Source organism: Egretta garzetta, unplaced genomic scaffold (genome assembly GCF_000687185.1).
Source record: "Egretta garzetta isolate BGI_Z169 unplaced genomic scaffold, ASM68718v1 scaffold70, whole genome shotgun sequence".
Lineage (NCBI taxonomy): Eukaryota > Metazoa > Chordata > Aves > Pelecaniformes > Ardeidae > Egretta > Egretta garzetta.
In genome coordinates, this window is record NW_009258539.1 from 5,799,719 (window position 1) to 5,823,768 (window position 24,050).

The 24,050-nt window shown below is 36.7% G+C and overlaps 1 protein-coding gene across 1 annotated transcript in view; it reads right to left on the reverse strand.

Annotated features, from left to right (window-relative positions):
- The window catches only part of IL1RAPL1 (interleukin 1 receptor accessory protein like 1), a 354,573-nt gene that overhangs the window by 274,274 nt on the left and 56,249 nt on the right, over window positions 1-24,050 (reverse strand). The window contains exons 3-4 of the mRNA XM_035901976.1: window positions 3,327-3,513; window positions 1,044-1,197 (exon numbers count right to left, since the gene is read on the reverse strand). Of these exons, the coding sequence (XP_035757869.1) occupies window positions 1,044-1,197; window positions 3,327-3,513 (341 nt within the window). The remainder of the gene's footprint in view (window positions 1-1,043; window positions 1,198-3,326; window positions 3,514-24,050) is intronic.

The window sequence follows — 24,050 nt, forward strand, 5'->3', positions numbered from 1 at the left end:
ATATGCAAGAATTTATATATGCAAACATCATTGTCAAATGTATGAATCTAATCCACCGCCGGTATGCCAGGAAAATCTTGTTTCTGCCTTCTTTTAGGGAATATACTGTGGAACTACACTACATTACATAGATCGTGATGTACTCCTGACTTCCAATGTCATAATTCTAGAGGCTAATTTTCTAGCTTAGGTGTATGTTCAGCTATAATTTTTACAAGTTTGTAAGACAGAGATTAGAGGTCTGGTTAGGAACTGAAAATTTAATGGACCAGTCTTCATACTGTTCTGCTGCTGTGTACATTACTATTATGGTATATATTTTGTTTTCATCTATGATGGATTTTACATATTGATATAGTAGTTTTAAATGCAGGTTGATTATATTAAATGCATCTTCTTCAATTGCTGTTTGCTATATTATAGAGTGTTTTTATGTTACACAATTACTCTGTGGAACACGATACTTCAAAACATTTTTGAAGCCAAGAATAAATGGAATAAAAAAATAATCAGACTAATGGAAAATAGGTTAATTGGTAACCACAGCACATGATGACTGAGATCAAGAAGTTCTTGAACTATAAGCTACAGAAAGCTGGAAGAGAATACCAGGGGAAGAATGCTACCGTGCTTCAGCCATGCTCTATTTGAACACTACCCCTTACCTATCACCCAGTAGCAATAGTCTCACTGGGCTGGAGCTACTGTTATTGGGTTGTAGTTACAGGTATTCCTATGTCCCAAGGCATTTAACCACATGAAGAAGTATGACAGACTTAATGATCTTATTTTCTAGTAGAGGTAGTGCTTGCTGAAGCCACCTCTTCCTTGTCCACCTTTTCCATTCAAAAACAAGACCTACCCACAAGCTTTTGCAACAGACCAAAACTCAGACCTGTTAAAAATGTTACACATATTACTATGAAGTATTCAGGACAGCTTTGATGTATCAACTGTTCATATCTAGGCACAAATACTCATGACTCAAGTCAAAATATTCAATTTTTTTCTAAATATAAGAGATAGTAAGAGCCTGTAATTACCTGTAACTGTTAATTCCGTAGTTCTTCTGACAATAAAGAATCCATATTTTAACTCACAAGTGTAATTTCCAATGTCATCCTCTCTAACTTCCCGAATGACAAGAGTGTCCTTTTTAAACACAATACTTGATCTCCACGTCTTTGACTTGCATTCCTGTTTAAAGATAATATAATGCTTCAGTGACTATGTTCTTACACTTAAAAGAGACCACTGTTGACAATGCTTCTGAAATCCAAGAAGACTAGACAAGATCTTATGCCACTTATGAGATTTACATACACTAAATATCTAAAAATCCAGTTCAGTTAAGTATTGATTAAAAAAAGAGACTATAGAATTTTATCCGCTGACTTAATATTTGCCCTCTGACAAGAAAAGGAGTTGAGTCTTTTGGTGGTTTTCTTTTACATTAGTTTGCTGAGAGGCTCCTATTTCATTTACTTATTTGTCATTACACTTAAACCTGTGATCCATGACTGTTATATTGCCAGTAGCTACAGGTTGCAGGGGAGATTCTTATTCTTATTCTTATTCTTATTCTTATTCTTATTCTTATTCTTATTCTTTTTCTTTTTCTTTTTCTTACTCTTATTCTTATTCTTTTTCTTACTCTTATTCCTATTCCTATTGTTATTATCATCATCATCATCATAAGAAAATTATAATTTAAAAAGTAGAGAAACAGAAGAAGGTGAGAATGAGGAGAAATTAAGTTCAGTTATGTATTTCTTTCTAAAACCAACTTAGAATCAAAGTTCTCTGAACTCTTAGCAAAAGGTGACTTTTGTATCTACAAAGATGAGTTAGTATTTCAATCTTTACTCCTAAACTTTACTTTTTAAAAGAGAGAATATGCATTTTTCAATGCATGTTTTCTTAGCTCCCTAAAGTTATTAACTTATTTTCACCTAATTAACCTAAGTACTATTTGAAATAGCTTTGATTATTTTTAGTGTTTGTTTGTTTTCTATATTTTTTTAATTGCAAACCAGTATATTTACAAGCTATTAGAAAACGGGATTGGTGCTTCTCATAAGAAAAATGTCTTTTGATGAACTGTCACAAAACATTTTACTTGATTATCTTAGAACAATCATTGTTTATACAATAAGGGCTTTTTTAAAATGTTAAAGAGGTTGTTTGAGCTCATTCACACAAATATTGTCAATGATGTTTGAAAAGTCAATCTTTTGAGCTCTGGTTTAAGAAGTCAGACATAGCTTTAAATTTAATAAAACTTCAGGTATATATTGTATTACAAACAAAAAATCCAAGATGAGTATAAGCAAATAAATGGTTACACACCTCCCATCTTAGACATACTGTCAGTTAATTCTGCCAGAATCCTTCTAGGCCAGAAGTTTTTACTTATTAAATAACATAGTCTTGTATACCATATTTAAAAGCATATATGTAATCACATAAATTATCAGACTTTTAAAAAATAATTAGAATGCATACCACATAGTTAAACTAGGACTTCCTATATACGCAGACATCTGTAGATATAAATACACAGAATATAAATTTCAGATTTACTGAACTCTTTGGGAACTTTAAATTGTGTGCATTACAGTGCTGAGGTATTGCATATTTCCTGCAGATGGTAAGAAACCCAGAACCCAATATGCTCTTTGTGGAAGCTCTAGTGAGCTGCCCACAGGCAGCACCATTTGCAAGAACTTGGCCCTTAAGTAATGATCTAGAAATCAGAACACAATATTGAAATAAAGTTATTGACAAAAATGATGAAATCACTGAAATTTACAAGTAAAGGCTAACATGTAAAGACCAAAGTTTTGGAAGTCTTCGCTGAATTTTATGTTGCAAAATTAAGCTATTCATTCAGGTGACAGCATGCATAGCTAGCCTATTTATATTTTTCCAAATAGATTTTATGTGTGAGTTTTTAGAAACACACTCTTTAGCCTGGTATAGCACAAGCAGTTGCTGTATAAGCAGCTCACATGGCTTTACCTTAGCAAATCAAACCAGCCCAGACTGGTAACACTTCTTTTCTAGCCCTCTTCTTAGCAGAAAGCTGCCAATTTTTTTGTGACATCCATAAATGGATATTAAGAAAACACCAGCTCTAAAGTTTACTAAAGAAAGCATTTGAATATTTCTCTCTCACTTAGATCATTCTTCTCTGACCTTGATTCTGTTGTCTGTTCTTAACAAATCTTAAAACAATCCAAGCTTTATTTCATATATAGATCATGAAAATCATCAGAACATTGTGTAATATCTTGTTGAAGGTGAAAATCTTTTGCATTTCTTACCTTATACCACAGAATTTCAGGCTCCCTAAATGGAAATAAAAAATCCTCAATTTCAGGGCATGAGATTTCCTTGCTTTTGCTAAGTTCAGCTTTTTCAAAATATTTCATCTTTGAATTGTAGCAGAGTCCAGTGTCATTTTCACCCACTGTCAGCGAAATGGACACTTTCATACAGTAAGTTGAGTTTCTGCAATGCAATAAAAACAGAAATAAAAGTCTAATATGAAAAAAAAAAAGCCAATGTACATGACATTGTTTTCAAATCATTATTTTCATCCCAAGCAAAAGACAGAAAAACAGACATTGTATTTTTTTTGTATTTTATAGCTGTTCATGATATTTTTTTTTTTTTCTCAGCCAGTAACTACAGTATTTAGAAGGTGTTGGCCTTACTCTATGACTAAAGTTTTTATCTATCCCTTTTGTCAAACTCTTTCTAACATTACTGTTCTTACTATGTCTTTGAGGACAATTTCCCCAAAGCAAATACACAATAAAAGCTCCATGTATTTACCAGTGAAACCAGGTAACCAGCTTGCTGACAGACACCATTGTGGTAGCTCTCAGCGGTGAACAGATCATGTTGTAGTACCACAGGAAAATGTCAAATTGGAACTTGGACACCACACAGAAAGTCACCTACTCATCACATCTGAGCATGCTTTGAAGTGGAAGCGGTAACCTTTTTGCAGTCTTTAATTAAAATGAGTCTTGTGACCCTTCCAGTTATAGAATAAAGGATGTTTTAACCTAATCGACTGCTAACTTGTTTACCTTAGCCTTCAATACCCATACTCTCAGGCCAAAATGTTGCTTCTGTATTACCTACAGCTCTCATTAGTTTGGGCTTTCTCCTGAAACTTGTTACTTCGTCTGCTGCTGGATGTTGATAAGCCAGGCAGCCAGAGACTAGGGAGCATTGTCTTCCTTCCCACATTTCACTATGCACTTTAATTAGGCTCAAAGACAAAATTACTTAAATTTTTTTTTTTTTTTTTCATTTGAGTTTCCAGGTGAGCAAGAAATGAGTATATAAAGTTGAATACTCCCCAGGAACACACTGTGACAATGCAAGATTTCTCTCTTGCTGTTTTGTAAATGCATTTGACCTCTGATCTGCTGAAAGAGGATCCTGCAGAGATCCCTGAGGAAACATTCATTTTCTTATTTCCATTCTCAGACTCTATGAGCTGATTGCTGATTTACAACAGTCTTCTGTATCAGACATGGCAGAATCTCAGATGGCTATATTTTATCCTTCTCCTTAGATTTCTTAATATCTGTTTCCTTTTTTCTGTTCAAAAAGAGGAGACAGAAATGCTTAAGAACAAAAAATAAGAGGAACTTAATTCAAAGAAGTCTATAGTCAAATTTTCTAGAGAAAATAAAAACCTGAAAAGAAAGATATTAGAAATTAGAGAATATTCTTAGAAACATGAATTTTGGAATGGAATGACCCTTAACTATCCAGCTAATTCACAGACTTGTAAGGAAAACAAACACAAAATTACTTCCTTATAATGAAGCTATAAGTATAATTTATTACCCAATTCAAAAATCTGGCTGTATAAAGCAAATAAAGTTGTTTAAACTTTATGCAAAGCAAAGAATGCATCCACTGAATATGGCTCACTCTTGCTGCTTTGAATTTTTTAAGAGCCGGTCACCATTCTTACCTGTACATGAAATTTAAAATCATTCAGTATTTTAAATACATTTTCATTACTGTACATTATGTTATTCCTCCATAGGGTGTTACTTGGAATATTTATTTATTATGTGGCTTGAGAACATCATAAAAAATTACCTAAGTCAGTTTTTCCAAACTGGTAATATTCTCTTTCTCTGTTCTTCAGACACCTGTCTCTTGGAAATAGGAAGAAGGTCTAAACAATCCATCAAGCTCTGAGGGTCAAGAGTATATTAACTAGATGAGAAGACTCTGCTATTGGATGTCAGGGAACAAAACATAGTGAGGTATAGGCTATTTAATTTTAATATTTAAATGTTCTCTTCTATTCCTTTCCATGTGTTTGAGCATTACGTTTTGTTCATGTTACTGAATCTTCTGATTTTATAATTTCTAGAAGGAGCTTGGAGGGGAAAAAAAAGAAAAAAAACCTACTTAACTGTCATCCCATTCTCTGAAGAAACAAGCTAAGTAAAATTGTCATATATGTTTTCTTGTCTTCCTTTAGTATTCAGAGTGAATTGGCCAAAAAATCTGATTTATGTTTTGGTCTACTAAGAGCTCTGTTCTGCAACAGTGGCAATGTCAATTGCCAGAGCTGAAATTCCCTCTGAGGCACATCCAGGTTTCCAATCACAACAGCAGATCCTTTCCCAGATGCAGCTTAAGCTTCCTACTCCGTAAGCAGCGGTATTTTGCACATAACTCAGAATGTTTAAACTCATTTTTTGAAGAGTATGTTGGTATTTAATGACTCAAAGTTGTATGTGTCTGTGATTTGAGTCGTATGGATATGAATGTCCTGCAGACAGAAGCCCAAATTGACTGGGCTTTAAAGTAATTATGCTCTAAAGAGTCAGATATAAGATACTGAAACATTTTGAGTGGATACTTTGTTAACTGAGTTCCCTACAAGAATTTTCTCTCAAAAGCCCAAAATATCTTCAGAAGAACTTAAAGATCTGTATGTCCCCCGGTGACCCAGACTTCCTTATTGTGACTCTAAATACTAACTGTACTGTCAATCTGACTCATCTTGAATGTTGTGTCAGAAACTAGGGCTGTTGGGATGAAAAAAAAACTCAAAAAGAATGATATAAAAGGCAGAGCAACACAAACAGTATGAGCAAAGGAAACCAAGTTAATGGCCTCACAGAACAGAAAAAGAGAAAGACAATTAAGAAGTCCCCAGGTCAAAATGAAGAAGAAAGACAAGATTAATTTGCTGATTGCAGCTGGAGCATGATGGATACAGCAGATGTGGACCCTCTCAGCTAGCAGAAAGTGTTGCAGGCAGCAGAGGCCTCCAGCAAGCATACATATACTGCAGAGGGTAAAAAATGTTCATGTGTTAGAACCAAGAAAATTTTCCATATGTCTCTTACTGGAGGCACCAGATGAAACAAAAAACCCTATGCTGTGAGTTCAAGGAAATATTGTAAGCCAATGGACCGTCAATTTTACATTCATTATTAAAAGCAAATGCTACACAGTTTTTCTTCTTTTATTCTCCAGTGTCATCCAAACTGTGGGCTTTTATCACTAGGGAGCTACACTTCAAGGCAGTACCAGCCTAGAACTTCAAATCTGCAACAGCTACTTAAGTAAGATTCAGGCAATGACAACTACACAGGTTATGAGTACATTGTAGAGGGTTTACTAGAACTGTATGTTTCCTCTTGTCCACAAGACTAATTTGCACATCAGGACTAGCAACATATTCATCCACTTGATACCACTGATGAAGAAAGAATATTTTATATGGTACGACAGGATCTTCCAGTGTTTGACATGGACCCATGTGGCCATCTTCACCCTAAGATGTCATTTAGACACTACGCATATATAAATGTTAAAACAATATGACAAAAATATCTACTTAATATATTGATTCCGCTATAGTTCTTTTATTTTTGTAGCCATTTATAATCCTTAAAATTTTAGGGCCCAGTAGCAATAGATGTGTAATTTTATAGTGTGATAACGGTAGAAAAATATGTAAAAGCTTTAAATTCTCAATGAATTCTATATGCCAGGACTAGTTGCTCTAATGTGCAGCTTCACACAGCTCCCTTGAATGAATGGTTCACCTTTTCTTATCTGATATTATTTAACTGCTTGATTGTACAGCAGCCATGTGAAAGCACATAGAGCACTGACTAACAAGAGTCTATTTAAATAAGAATGGGAGACTTCTACCTTTCACCCTTTTCTGTGCTAGACATGACATCCACCTCACCAGTTCATCAGTACCTATTTCACCTTAATGTTAGTTGATCTGCAGCAGTCATAGATGTAGATTCATATAGGATATCTGTCTATGGGATACCTTGATATCCAAACCCTGTGAAACTGAAGAGTGTGACAGAGTGAAGCGTGGAAAACCACTATGTAGAGAACTAAAAGAACATGGTTAAGCTTGAGCAAAAGAAGAACATGAAATGTGGAAAAGTCCTGTAAAGAAAATAAAAGTGCAGCTGAGTAAAGAGATGAAAAGAGATTTTCTTCATGAAAAGCAGAAAAACATAGGTTAAACAACCACACAAATACAGCCACATTACAAAATCTCTTCCTCCTCCAGACAGTGACCTGGAAGTCATGGCAACACCCTGAAGATTCTGCTTAATTCCTGACCCAATGTCCTGGTTTCGGCTGGGATAGAGTTAATTTTCTTCATAGAAGCTGGCATAGTGCTGTGTTTTGGATTTAGTACCAGAAGAATGTTGATAACACACTGATGTTTTCAGCTGTTGCCAAGTAGTGCTCAGACTACTCAAGGACTTTTTTGAGCTTCCCCAGCTCGGCCAGGTGCATAACAAGCTGGGAGTACAGCACAGCTAGGACAGCTAACCCAAACTGACCAAAGGGCTATTCCATACCATAGAACGTCATGCTCGGGGGGGGGGTTAGTCGGTCGGTCGGTTGCGGGGAGACTACTTGCTGCTCGGGGACTGCTCGCTGCTCGGGGAGTGATCGCAGCTCGGGATGGGCTGGGCATCGGTCGGCAGGTGGTGAGCAATTGCATTGTGCATCATTTGTTTTGTATATTCTGTATATTCTGTTATCATTCTCATTATTACTATTATTATTATTTTCTCTTATTAAACTGTCTTTATCTCAGCCCTCGGATCTAACCTTTTATTTTCTTCCCGATTCTCTCCCCCATCCCACTGAGGGAGGGGGGGGAGTGAGCGAGCGGCTGCATGGTGCTTAGTTGCCAGCTGGGTTAAACCACAACACCCAAGTAAGTATTTTCTAAAATAAGATCAATGGTTATTTGCTATCCTGTGAGATTCTCAATTACTGTATACAGGTATATCTTCCTTAAATTAAATAGAATTATAGTAACTTGTAATAGATGAGTCTATGCAATACTTTACTCTTACAACAAAGTTCATTAGGTAGACTGATTTTTGAAAAACTTAGGATTACAATTAACCATTTCCACAAACCAAACTTAAACCATGAATGAATTGTTAAGAACTGAAACTGGTTTATGACTATCACTCATTCATCAGCTCAAGGAACTGCAGTACTTGTTGCTATTTAAAAACTTCATTTATCATATTATGCAATTAGAAATTAAATTGAGCTAGTAGAGTAAAACTTGTCATCTACCTGCATAAGCCATGCTTTAACATCAGTATAACCAACATAACATAATTAAAAGGTCTTCTTCAACTGAGCTTTTTTGCTGAAGAACCTCCTAACATTTCAAAGAAAAATGCTTCTTTTCCTTTCTCTGCTCCTTTTTTCTGCTTGAATTGACATCCAATTCAGGATGCTGTTTCTTTGAGATGTAGCTGGAAAATACACGTATGCATTTAATGTGTTTTTTTTTTTAATTGAAGATGGGCAAAGTAGAAAAAACCCAAAGGAATATATCTTGCTTTCTAGGTATCTAGTCTAGAAGCATGTCCTACCTTATTCATGTGGATTTCTACAAAAAGGTAGAAAAAATGCACAACAAAAAAATACCTAAAGGAAAGACACTGCGGAAAATTGTGGGACTGTCCTGCTAAAGTATCTGTCTCCATTGTTGTTCATGTCTAGCAAAACAAAGACTCTTGTTAAGTTCATCACACAATACCTATGAAATCAACAGTGCCAAAAGGTCTACAGACTACCAGAATGCACAGGTAAAATTCTCTAAATATTTTCAAGGTCTTAGCTTTTGAATATTTTTTCATATCTGGAAAGGCACAGATGTACATATATCACATCTAAATATTTTTCTTTTAACCAAACATTGTGTTTATGAGAATATCCCAGAGGATACACTTTTGATCACTACCAGTCAATCAAGTATCAAAGAAAATATGAGCTGTTGACAAGAAGCATAAATGGTGAATAGACCTGCAAACACAGAAATTTCACTAAGATGAGGCTGAGATCTTGTATTTTAAAATACTTGTGAAATAGTTCCTTATCGAGTACAAATGATAAAAGCTTACATATGATAAAAAAAATACATCTGAAAATCTTATTTCCAATGGATTTTTTTTCTTTTTTTTTCTTCAAGAAAAAAAGCAGAAGTCTGTACCATTATTCAAAATACCCATGGACATAGATCAACTTGTCAAACTTCAGACAACAGTCTTTACAAAGAATAACTTTGAGAAGCTTAAAGAAGGCAGAAATTTAGGAGTAGAAAGCTGGAGAACGAGTTTGCTTTCGTAAGATTAGATTATATTTGTTGGTTGTTTTGATTTCTTTGGGGGTTTCCAAAAGCTTGGCATTTACAAAGACACAACAAAAACATCCTTCTGTTTCATAAAATCAGGTTATTAATCTGCTCCTCTAATGCTAAACATTTACCACATGGCATTAATTCAGTCTTAGAAGCAAGAATTGAAAAACAGTTTGGTGAATAAATAAGACAGGACATTGGAAAACTATTCACAGCAGCCTGTGAAGACAAATTTCACACACAGATGAAAATTAACTTTGCCTTATTCTGTCCCATGTGAAACAATACAAGGAACATGGATTAATCATATTTTTCTAGAAAACCAGGAAACTTTTATTCATGTTTACAGGATCAATACATATCTACTTTAATCTCCTTTATCTTTTCAAGGGTAAATATACAAAAAACTGTTCTAGCTAATTTATACTTTTTTTTTTCCTATTTGTAGTTCTCAACATGTTTCATGTCTTTTTCCCCTGCATTTTTCATTCTATCTTATATTTCACCTGTTAAACAAGAATTGATTACACAGAAAGCATCTGTCAGGTGGATAATATATGGTAGTAAAAATTATACTTCCAGGCTAAAAAAAAAAAAAAAAAAAAAAAAAAAGATGTCCTGTGCCCCCTGCTCTGGGTGAGCCTGCTTGAGCAGGGGGTTTGGACTGGATGATCTCTGGAGGTCCCTTCCAACCCTTGCCATTCTGTGTTTCTGTGATTCTGTGACAAAAGACAGATTCCCAGTCCTTGACTTCAGACCTAAACTGAGATTAAATCAAGACCTTCTTTCTTAAGGAAATCTATTCTACTACATCGGGAGGTCAAAAAAAAAAAAAAAAAAAAAAGAAAAAGATGAGCAGTATATAAAGGTATGTATGGGGGTTTTTTTATTTGGCTTTATCACTTATCACATGATACTTTCAGGGGGGTTATTTTGTTTGCCTTTTTTTTTTCTGAACCATTTAATAAAAAAATCTGAGAAACCAGTCAGTTTCATTTACCTATTTTATTCAATAGATTTTCAAGCACTAAAAAAATCAGATCTAAACCATACAAAATACAAAAACAGGAAGCAAGAAACTGGGGGGAGGGGGGGTATTTAAGAAAACAAATCCTTTTAAGTCAAATTTATATGAAAAAAATCAAATTAGCACGAAACTTCTGAAAGAGAAAAAAACAGAAGGAGGAGGAAGAGGATTCACAAGGAGGAAAGCAGACAAGATAACACAAACAGAGCAAGAATAGTTTCTTGAAACTTCAGCACTTACAATATTGACACCTACATTTGAAGGAATTGCTTAAAGAACCAGGCACTTAAAGCATAACTTCTTTATAAAATAGAACTCTAAAATGGGCCAGATGGGTTATTCTTACGAAACTCCATTTTTTTTCCTGCATTGAATAAAACCTGGTAATTGTAAGTCTCCTCTTCAGCCTCACAAGAGAGAACTTGGTGGTGGATTTACACAGTTCGGTGCTCCCCAGGTAGCATCACTCATCATCTTTATTCATGACAGAAAGAGGGAAATGCAGACTCTCTCTGTTGCTTGCCCACTCTGGTGCTTTGCCATGCATACCTTTCACCAGCAGGATAATTCAGGGGAGTATAACGTATAGCTTATACTGAAGACACACCGTTTTGAGGACCAGAAAGAAGTGCTCTTCGGAAAGTCCTCACCACCCAAATTTTAACCCAGCCCTTGTTTTATTTCATTGCAGAGTGCCGCCAACTTTCTGTGTGAAAAAGCAGTTCCTCTCATCAAGGGTGTTCAGGATAAGATTATCTTCATCTGGTACACAAAGGTAGCATTTGAAGGAGGGATGAGCAAGGCAAATAGACCTCTGTTCATCCTGGCATTGATCATCAGGTACAATGACATCTTTCTGCAGTTCTAAATAAGGTGCAACAGAACTGCAGTACAATAACGATACCTGCTGAATGCAGCAAGACCCACTAACAATGTTCTTCATATAAGACAGCAGTCTGAAGTCTTTATTTCTCTTTATTTCTCTTTCATTTTCAAGGGATGTAATAACTGTAGTACATTGCAGGGTTTATTAAACATGATGACTAATCAGGAAGTTAACTGGCAGCAGAGCAGCCATGTTCTTTCAGTGTACATCATGACAGCAAATTAATTTTTTACCCCTTCAGTAACATTACTAGAAAAATTGCAAGCTTTGCATTAATAGAGATCAGGTTTTTTGTATTGAGTTATATTATGGTACTATGCTTTTCACTAGGGTAAACAAACTGGAGAGCAAACAGGAAGCAAGAAAATCTCTTTTAGGTTTCTCCTTATCATACAAGCTGAGTCGGGAAAGTAACTTTATTTCCAGCTCCTCCTAAACTGGACATTAATAAAGAAAGTCTGGGAAATGTCTTTCCTTCACAGTATTTTAAATTTTAAAATGTAAACTTGGCCACTGATTTTAATACCCACTTTCTATAAATGGTCCATCCCATTTCTGAGGATAACTTTTGTTGACTTCATTAATTAGTTTATTCATGTTTTTGTAGACACAATTCAGTCCATTTTCAGTCCAAGTAACTTCTATTAGAGTTATTAGCATGCCTGAAAGCTGGAGAGAAAAATATTCATTCGAGAGAAAAACAAAACCACGTTATTAATAAGCTACTTGTGCTTTTGGCTACTGGCTCCTAAGGCTCTTTGTGAGCTTTAAAATTTTTGCACAAAAAAATGTTAAAGCCTTTTGAGAGCAGTGGAGTTGTTTGAGGACACTCCTGAGGCCTTGGGCTGCATGGCCAGGGCCAAAGGCCAGCATACCCTACTGCAGCCAGAATAGCTGCCATGCAGTGAGGCCCCCATGGTGGCATGGTCTGATGCACTCAGCAGGCTGTGGCTTCTGGATGATTTGTTCAAGATGGTAGTTTTCAAACTTTTTATGCAAGGTTCTCTTTTGTTTTTCCCCTTCCTCCCACGCTCAAACTCCGGGATGGCTGGCTCCAATACTTGCTGGCTCTGATATCTGAGATCACATATTGCCTTTTCCACAAAGCTTCCAGAGCCAACAGAGCTGCAAGTCCTGGGGAAGTGCTGCAGGAGCAAAGCAAGAGAGCAGAAAAATGGAGGGAGTTGGACAGAAGCTGGCTGGAATTTTCCTCTGCGCCTTAGAAATTATCTCCGGCTTCCACACCCCAGGGGGCCAACCCAGTTTGAAAAGTGCATTTGACCTCAATTGAATTATGTAAGCACGGATTTCTTCCCTCAAGGGTCACCTAATCATATGCATGATACTATGAAATAACCCACTGCAGACGAGCCTCCAGGACTATTTGAATATCAGTGGTCCACAAGGTACAGGTTTTAATATGTTTGAATTAGTCACACCAGAAAATATTGATCGGTTTTAGTGCCCACTTCTGTCCTCAGAAGCTAAAACTTTCACATTTTATCTTCTAACACAACTGGTACGTACTGCGATCCCATGTTCCCCCTTCTCTCTAACCCTGCCAGAAGAGAATGTCTAAGTACAAAGTCTAACTGCATTATAGTAACACTTTCCTTGAGTTAGACAGAGTTACTGATTGATGTTCTGGACAATAAAAAGGAAATAAAAATTAGCCTTTAGAAAGAGAATTGAATTTTATCATCGTTATAATACCTGAAAGCTTCTTTTGTGAGTAACCTAGAAAAAAAAATGTGTACACTTTTATATTATTGACTTTTCTGTATGATCTCTGTCTTTTTTAAAGTCTAAGTAAAACCTATCCCTTTGTGAGAGCTGGAATCAATCTGACATTGATTTCCACATCTTAATGAAACCTCACTTTCTTAGTATTAAATACTTGAACAAAAATGCTTAATTAAGAACTTGTACTGGCAATTACATAGAAGGTACAATTGTATAAAACTAATTTCCCCATAAATAATTTCTTTAAAATTAAAGCTTCTTTTCAGAGAAATTAAAAACCAAAAGACTTCCATATTCTTACAGTACACAAATATCTAAATATTCCTATAGCGTAACTCTATAGTCCTATAAAACAAGAATGTATATCTAAATACATTTTAATTGAAGTTGAAACTTTTTCAAGTAAGTTTAAAAGAAAAATCCCATATTCTTACAACATATATTCCTATACTCTATGTGTCTATACATAAATATATATGTATAAATCAGTCACATAGGTATATTAGGAATTCCAGTAACTGTAAAACTAATCAGAGAGAGAATGCGATTTAAGTTATCATATAAAGGTTTTTAAATCATATGAGTACTATACCTATATGTTATTCATTGTGAATAAAACCAAATTTTTCAAACAACATTCTATTAAAACATTTGGTGTGTGAACTCCTTCAGACAATAGCGCTTACATATAGATTGCAGATAAAAGTGTTAGATGCGGTTAAAAAGGTTGGGAATCAATCCTTTGTTCTGCACAGAGTATATAAGGTAAGTACAGTATGGATTACCACTATTCTGAATCTAATAGTACAGTTAATATTTTAGTGCTACTTACAAATTTAGTGCTACTTACAAATTTAGTGCTAAATTAGCTATCCATTTCAGTGAGGCTTCCCAGGATCGTTAGTGAAGAAATTTTGTGCCAGTGAGTCATAAAGTGCTAAAACGGAGACGTGTCAGAATGATACTAAATGTTTTCTCTGCAGCAGATCAATATATATTCCGAAAGGAGACAGAAGTATGAAGAGCTGTGCAAGCATACCTTTACACATGAGAATCCCTTTAGCTTTCTACAAACTGCAGTAGGGAGATAATACCTTAGCATACAATGCCTCTAGGTAGACTATCTCCTCATAATTCAGGAGATAGCGGCATTTGCTTTTTTTTTTGGAACTAATGATCATGGAAAATAAATTTTAAACCATACTAAAGCACCATATGCCAGAACAGCAGAAATGCAGCACTATGGCTTCTTTGGAAAATGACAAGTTAACAGAGTTTTGTAATTCCTCCTATTTCTTTCATTTATAAAATCACAGAATCACAAAATGGTTCATGTTGGAAGGGACTTCTGGAGGTCATCTGGTCCAAACTCCCTGCTCAAGCAGGGCCACCTAGTGCTGGTTGCCCAGGACCATGTCCAGGTGGCTTTTAAATATCACCAAGGATGGAGACTACACAACCTCCCTGAGCAACCTGTGTCAGGGCTCGGTCACCCTCACAGTGAAAAGTGTTTCCTGATGTTCAGACGGAACCTTCTGTGTTTCAGTTTAGGCCCATTGCCTCTGGTCCTGTCACTGGGCAACACTGAAAAGAGTCTGGCTCCATCTTCTTCTCACCCTCCCTTCAGGTAAGTATATACATTGATGAGATCCCCCTGCGCCTTCTCTTCTCTGGGCTAAACAGTCCCAGCTCTCTCAGCCTCTCCTCATATGTGAGGTGCTCCAGTCCCTTCATCATCTTTGTGCACCTTCATTGGACTCTCGCCAATGTGTTCATGCCTGTCTTGTACTGGGGAGCCCAGACCTGGACACTGTACTCCCAGTGTGGCCTCACCAGTGCTGCGTAGAGGGGAAGGATCACCTCCCTCCACCTGCTGGCAATACTTTGTTTAATGCAGTTGAGGATACCATTGGCCTTTTTGGCTGCAAGGGCACATTGCTGGTTGATGTTCAACTTGGTTTCCACCAGTACCCCCAGGTCCTCTTCTGCAAAGCTGCATAGCTTGTTATTCATGGAACAACTGCTTTCTAGGTTGTGGCTTTGTTTTCTTTACTGGCAGGGGGTGGAGGGGAACTGTTAAAGGAAAAGACTTTTTAGAATCATAGAATCGTTTAGGTTGGAAAAGACCTTTAAGATCATCAAGTCCGGCCGTTAACCTAAGACTGCCATCACACCACTAAACCATGTCCCTAAGCACCTTGTCTACCCATCTTTTAAATACCTCCAGGGATGGGGACTTGACCTGGGCAGCCTGTCCCAATGCTTAACAACCTTTTTGGTGAAAATTTTTTTTCTAATGTCCAACCTAAACCTGACCTTGAGGCCATTTGCCCTCATCCCATCGCCCATTACCTGGGACAACAGACCAACACCCACCTCACTACAGCCTCCTTTCAGGTAGTTGTAGAGGGTTATAAGGTCTCCCCTCAGCCTCCTCTTCTCCAGACTAAACAACCCCACTTCTCTTAGCTGTTCCTTATAAGACTTGTGCTCCAGACTCCTCACCAGCTTTGTTGCTCTCCTTTGGACATGTTCCAGCAACGCCATGTCTTTCTTGTAGTGAGGGGCCCAAAACTGAACACAGTATTCAAGGTGCGGCCTCACCAGCACGATCACTTCCCTACTCCTGCTGGCCACACTATTCCTGATACAAGCCATGAACGTATCCAAGGATTTATATAAAATGGAACAGAAAAAAAAAATGGTATGAGAATGAATGGAAAAAAATGCTTACTCATTGAAGCCAGAGGCCTTTGAAATTATGTCTATCACTTTGTGCAACAGTGCATGCCCAACCAGCTGTGCCTACACAGGATTCTGTGTTCAGGAATGGTTCTGCATTCAGGAGCCACTGGGTGTTACTACACCCTGATGATTCAGAAGGTCACCAAATATTGGAACATTGTGACCACTAAATCATCCCTTTTGCAAATTCAGTCCACCTTCTCTTATACTACTAAACCTGAAAGCATTACTGGAAACAAAGAGGATGCTAAATGGCTTCTCCCTGTTCCCTCTCTTTGATGAATTAGCACATGTGCAGTCTACAGTTCTCAACTAGAGCTAGAGGAGGACAGATCCTATCATTCAGTCTCAAATGCTAAGTTAAATTCTTCTGTTAGCTGTTAAGAAGCTGCATAAAGTATATCTCTTGAAGGTTTCTGTCTTGTTTCTGAATGATTAGATATTTATCTCTTGCTAACTTGGGATGAGTGTGTTCTTTTCTGAACAGAGATTTCTCATGTTCCGTTATCAGTGTTACTCATTAAAGGTAGATGTGGACAGAAATATCCAACAATTATAATATTTATTATAGATATTAGAAGAATGACATTTGCACACGACTAAGATTTCTTTGAAATTCTCTCCATAGCTCTTCCCCCTACTACCCAGTAAAAATGGGCATAAGTATGACGCTTTGAAAGCAGACACTGAACAAGAGAAAAATTATAACACAGGTTGCTGCTTCAAGGCTGTTTCCTAGCATATTGATGCCACTTCTCCAGAGTCCTGGAAATTCTCAAATGAAATTGCATTACAACTCTCAATTTAAATAGTAAATAATTCCAATACTTACAACTGCTACATTTGTTAAGAAACACTTTCAGTTATTCTTACTTTACGCTTACTTTCCTTTGAAGAAACAATTGAGAAATCAGTCTTCTCTACCAGAAGCAGAATTAGAGAGAAGGTCTCTCAAGTAGTCTGACATCCCACAGAAAATGTAAGAGCATTGCTGTGGGAAGGTTGAACTGGAACTCAAAAGAAAGTACCAAGTTTCTGCAGAAAAGTCAGACTTTGGCAAGGCTTACCCTGCTACCAAAGCAGAACTTCAGAAGGGTGCAAGAATTTGATGAAATTTATACAACTGAATGCCTCAGAGCAAGTCCTGAATTCCCAAATAATAAATTCACATGCTGAAAAGAGAGAAGGATTTGAAGAAATAGATCATTACAAAAAGGAATATAATATGTTTCGGATGTGTCTTTCATCCAAGGACCATAAAGTACATGGGAAATTTATCTAGTAACTATTTTTGGCTGTGTTCATATGAACAGCTTTACCACAAAATTTCCTCAGTGTGATTTGTATTGACACAGTAAGTATTTTTAGTTCACTCTAATTTTGATTTCTAAAATGTGATCCTGATCCGCTTCGGGCTGCTGCTGAAGATCAGAGTCACGGAAGCTCAGGAAACAAACCAGAACTCAAATTGTATTCATAATATGTTCATATTAACAGCATCCCTGAAACCAAATAAAGGAAAGCAAGCACTTCCACCCCACCCCAGCTACCTACTCTGTCCAGCATTGAAAGTGTTAGTTCTCAGTCCAGCCTCCAGAGCTTCTTTCTAGTCTGCCTGCCTGCCCTTAAATGTACTGAAAGCCATCTTTATGTCCACACATTCAAAGGAAGGCATAGAAATGCAGGCTTTATCCAGCATCAAAGTACTCTCTCAGTAGTCAAAGGCATAAAATATCTTTCGCCAAATAGACAGTGTGTCACTATTTCTTCTCACACCAACACCTAGAGGAACTGTTGCCCTATAGAGCACCTTCTGCAAATGCGATATATGTATCTGCGTGTTGTCAATGATCTCCAAGACTGTAAGCATAAAAATAATCAACTTCACTGAAAAGAAAACAGATCTCAATGAGCCATTTTAGGTAAATGTTTTTTTAAGAATTCCTTGGAACTAATTTCTTGAAGCAGCTAGGACAGCCAGAGGGGCACAATTTTTGTTGCAATGCTCTCAAAGCACAAGTGAGTTGAGACTCCATATTAAAGAATGAGTAATTCCCTTCTTCTGAAGCATCCCCAAATAAATTCATTCTTCTTTTCCTGATCTTCTTGACATAATGTAAGAAACCAACAGCTGTGCGCCTTCACTTCTGTCAATGCCAGCTTTCCATGTCCAGTGGCTGACCCCAAGCAGAACATTATGCATTTAAAAATTCAGCAGAGCCTTGAGTTTCAGATCCACGAAACCATACTTTTCTTTGTTTCATATTATTATCAGCCATCAAGGTAAATAACTCTGAGGTGGAAAATGAAAATGTTACAGAGGCTTCAGCTGCCACGATGAACTGAGGTGTATGACGATAAGGCACAGACAGATGCCAGACACCATAACTATGTATTTTTATTTCTTGTTTTAGTTTTCAAGATTGCTGATGCCTCTCATCCTCAGAAGCATGAATCATCCAGAAAATCCAGACATGGAAATCCAAAGTCATGTGAACAGTGGCAATATGAATGTATGAAAGCATTTCTGCACAGACAGCTTTGAATAATTTTACCTAATTCAAGCGTGCCTGTGTAAGCTATTTTAGTTTGACAAAAATGAGATTTGCTTTGCACATTTTAATTTATATCTCAAATGTAAAAGGTAAACTGAACAAGTCTAAATAGATTTCAGATAATTGAAAGTCACTGGCTTTTCTTTTTCACTTGGACCCTGGCCCAACATTTACGTGTCAGTGTCTTTGTACAGTACCTTTCAGCATAGATACATGAGGGACAGTAGCAGAGACCTCTCACATATTGTTTCTTGGTGGTTGTCTCACAGAAATTCCATTTCATTAGGCAGAAATGCAGAATTTCTACTTCAGCTTGTCTGGCTGCTTCCTTCTATAGCAGAACACAGCTTCCAGCTGGGCTGGTGTTGCTGGCTTAATCATCTGCTCTTCCTTGTGACCTAGCTTCACCCCCAAATTCCCCACTGTCTAAATATGGGAATAACTGTATAACACAGTTTAGTTCAGTTTATAAATATACTATGGTTCAAAACCCTGACATCAGTTTGTATAATCAGTAGAGAATTGAGTGAATGTATAAACTCCTTCTGAATAGAAAATTTAACCTATATTGTCATTTATGTACCACTTTTCTGTTTTATATTTTTATTTCTGCAATCTATTTAGTCACATTTTTTTTCTTCAGTCTGGGAAAAGAGAAGCTGTAAATTCCTGTAATGATTAAAAATTTTGTCATATTTTGCATGATGAATTCGTATCTATTTGCATGTATTCTAATATTCAGAACGATTTGGGTTAGATAGTTATTTTCTTGCTGTTTGTTCAGAACCATGACTTCTGCTTGCATTCCTGATGTCTTTGTTAGAGGCAGCTGAATCCAGTAACCAGAGAGATGAGAAGATTCTGCAGCTGGGTGCACCAGGTTCAGCCACCAGCCAGGATAAGCATCTGTGCCTGATAGGTGAGCATGCACACATGCACACAGATACACACATGGCTGGTCACACAGAAGCACAGTGCTCGCAGAAATGTGTACTGCAGAGCTGTCCTAACCCAGTTCCTTCCCTCTAGCTGATCAAGTTGAAGTCAGCTAGTGGAACACATACATATGCATGCACAAAACATGGGTGCCTCCAGCAGCTGGACTTAGACACTCAGCCCAGGAGCTGGCCCCAGGTCCACTACTCTCCCCAGTTGCTGGCACTGGCACATGAGGTTCACAGCCCCACCATCAGCTGCTGGAGCTCAGACATCTTAGCCTACTCACCAGCCAGGCTAGCTTGAAGTTCACTAGCTTGCATCAACACCTGCTTAGCTTAGAAAATAAATCCACATTGGAAAAGAGAAATGCCCTTTAATGAGAAGATGGGACAGACTACAGGGCCCAGACAAGAGTATTCACCATCAGCCTATATACACTGGACAACCTTTTATCTCTTTTTTCCCCTACCCCTTTGTCTTTTATCCTCAACTCCATCTATTTCCCACACTTGTTCTCAATATACCTTAGTCTCTTTCCCACCTATGGTGCTTTCCCTAAACATCCCAAAATAAGTTCCATGCATCTCCAGAATCCCTTCAAAACATTGTTCAGCAATACTTTTTACATAAACAAAAAATGCTTTTCCTCCCTGCATCCCTTAGTAAATCCCATGCATCCTTCAGCCTGTAGGACGTTCCAGGATGGAGCCTCTCCAAGTGATTTCTCTGGGTGGTTTTCCACCCACAGGTCATGGTGGGTTCTTACTCCTCTGGCCCTCATTGAGCCTTTGTGTTTTCCATGATCACCTCACTAAACAGTGTGACTAATGATACTACACGTATGATAGCAGACAAGGTATCAGTAGATCTATGCTAAAACTGAAGACCGTCAACCAGTTCTCAGAGGTGAAATAGGGTGACATTCTTGACAGGCCACAGATATCTTCCAGGTCTCCTTTTTTTTCCTAGCTGGGTCTTTCTCTGACCCTCTCTCTAACTGGTCTCTTCTGCTCACTTGGTCACTCTCCTGGACAAAATTCCCATCAACTTTTTCTCTAAGACTATTTTTCTATAAAGAGTTCATGGTCTCCTCTATGCTATTTAATGTTAAGACTTTCAAATCATTGCAACTTGCGGTACAAGTAGTCACAGTTTGTGAGAGTGGTCATAACTACTTTTGAATGCATCATATTCTGGTAATCCTGCTGCCTAATGATTTTCTGAAACTTTCCAAAATCTAAAGCAAATGCACACAGAATGTCTAATCAGATTCTACATCTTCCTACAAAAACTGAAATACAACTTCTGTTTTCTTAATGTTCAGTATCAAAGTAGTATTTCTTCTATCTGATTTTTCTCTGAAAGTTATTTTCTTTTTATCTACCATTTTTACCCCCACTCTAATCTATTTCAAAAAGGTATTCATTTACAACATAAAACTCACTATAAATATATAGACAATGTACCAATATAACTTCCTTCAGTCCTAAATATTCTCCAAACATTTATTTTTTAGTGGGCAAGAAAATAGCAGAAAAAATGCCAGACAACATTTCAGGATAGCATAATTATAAATGTCACCAAAAAAAATGGTGCTGTGAGAGAGAAAGAACATATAAAAAAATAAGAAAAATCTGTTTCTTTCTGAGCAACTTAGGGGTTGTTTGTTTTTTAACAGGGCTTGTTATGGGAAAAATTCCATTGTAATTATGGATCAGCAACTGCTACTCCATAATACTGAAGCTTTCTGAAGAATTTCTCTCTCCTTCCTTTTTTTCTGAGGAGAAAAATAACTCATAAATATTTCAATTTCCAATTACTGAGAGATAAAGAGCAACACTGAAATGCCGAGATCTTGAATAAGAGCACAAATTGTAGTACATCAAAGAAAATATGCAAGGAAAGGGTTTTGTTGATCTGTGCAAAGCACTGATGCAACACAAATGTTTTTAGGAACATGACTTTGAAGCCCTTATATTACATTTTGCTTCCTTCTTCTGCTGGTTGGAATTTATGAGAGACTCCTGCTATTGAAACTGTTGAGATCAATAGCAGAAATCTTAGAGTCTTCAATCTAGAAAGGCAGATTTTTCCTTTTTACATGTATGCATTGGTGTTAGTAAAAAGAATATCATATATTATTGTAAAATGTATTGACAGCAGAATATTTGGCCCTTAAAAATTTATTTGCACCTTCTTTAAGGATCCACATAAAATTACAGACTTTTCATATTATATTAGATAATTTTCAATATAGCAAATTTTTGAATCTCGGTCATTAAAAAATATCAACGGCTGTAGTACACCTATTAATCAAATGCACATATATGTATATTGTAATGTAAATTGCCTCAGAAATGAAGGACATATTATTAAAAGTAGAACAATACACAGAAGTTTTCTAAATTTTGTGTATGTCTGAATCAAAATAACACAGTCAAAATATCTAAAACATGGAAGCTTTACGTAAGAAGGCCAGAACTAAAAAATATGTTCAAATGTACTGCAGCATAAAAGGAAGCATCAAATTTAACATATGATAACTCTGATAAACATCAGTATTACCCCAAGGGCCTTTTAGCGTGACAGCAACCCAGTCTATTGTTATGAAAAGAAAATAGTTATAAAAACAATGTTGTTTTCACACAATAAAAAACACTTGTAGGAAAACACTATGAGAATAGCTTTCTTGGTTTCATGTGTGTTTTTTAGTTTCTACAGCTATTTTGTAATGAGTGTTAATGATATTATTCTTTCGCAGTAAACATGGGAATCTGAAAAAAACATAATAAAAACAACTGCACTGCTAATAAATACTATTAGCACATGGGTATTATTTGTTACAGTAAGATGGAGGCTCAGTAAAAATAGAATATTTGATTATTCCTTATTCCTGCAGCTTCTCATTGCAGATTACTCACCTAAACAAAACTACTAGGGTGACTTAATTCCACAAGTTGTGGTTTTTGGAACACGTTCCTTCAGAGAATCATCATCCATAATTATTCAAACAAGATATATGTTTGAAGGAAAAGCCATATCCCATAGCTACACTGCAGTTAGAAATAGAACAGGTTATCTCAGCTGTCTGTATTTATAACCTAGTCCCAGAAAGCACTTGAATTTCAGGGGACTGTCCTTCCATTTTAAATTAATTGTAAGCTATCTGTTCCAGAGAAGCAAGGCTGAACACAAAAAAGTAAGTCTTGTTTGGGTAGATTTTATTTATTTGAGCAAATTTTCTCAATTTTGGTGCAAGCTATTACAGCTTCATATCAGGAGTTATGAATCTCCCTGCAGAGAACAGAATTGAAATTTTTTTGTGGGAAAAGCTGTGTAGCGGAGTTCTGTTTCCCATATCAGTTCAGTGACAGCTCATCATTACTTTGCGACCAAAGGCTGCACTGAACACTCAGCAGAATTGGGCTTATTCTGTTGACAAAGCAGAATTTCACCGCAATGTGCTGAAATGCCTAACCAGAGGAGGGATAGGCCACCTCTTCCAGCACACAGGTTCCTCTAAGACAGCTCCTAGTGTAGTTTCCCTGCACAGCCAGACCTGTGGCTTAAATAAAAATAAATTATGTGGTGGTTTCAGATAGCAAGATGGTATGTGATATTCAAAAGCAGATGAGGCAAGACCCTACAGTGGCATGCAGCATATGCACATTTATAGATATATAAATTTAATGTTTTAAAACTAGGAGAATTTTTACAAAATTATTTATAATAGCATTGCCTTGATTATGATGCCATTAATGCAAAAAATAGGAAGGTCTTGACTTAAATAATTACTGAATACCTTTAGCTCTACCTTTCCGTATACTTACAGTATGAATGTTATTAGTTATATGATTATACATTATTTTTCACTGTGAACTTAGCTCATTTACATGTCCAGTATGGACTAGTTTTTCCTAAATTTCTAATGCTTAACATCTCAAACTAAGAAATATTCTTTTCAACACTTTTTCTAAAAACACATTCAGAGATGTGGCTATGAGGCATGCCTTGGTGAGGTTCAGGAGCCCCTACATACAGCTGGGTTTATTCTGAGGGGGAAAAGAAAAAGAAAAAAAAAGGGGGGGGGGGGGGGGCCTTTAAATTTTCTCTCTGATAACCTTGTTCCACACTGGCCAAAGGAAAATCTGTATAGGGGAGGAAGAAGAATAAAAAGGAAAAATAAAAAAAGAAAAAAGGAAAAAAGGAAGCTACTTCAGGGCAGAGAAAAAGTCACATTATTCTCCAGAAGGTCCCCTGGGCTACTGAGGCCCCCAAATTAAAATACAGGCATGGAGAGACCTTGTATATCAAGTGTAGCTCAAAAGAAATCAGTGGTTATATAAATCCTAGATCCTCTCTCCCCAACAAAAAATCCAAGAATAAGACTGTTTTTTTGTGGGGAGAGTGACAGATCTGACTGCAGCACCACTAAAATATCATTCTTTT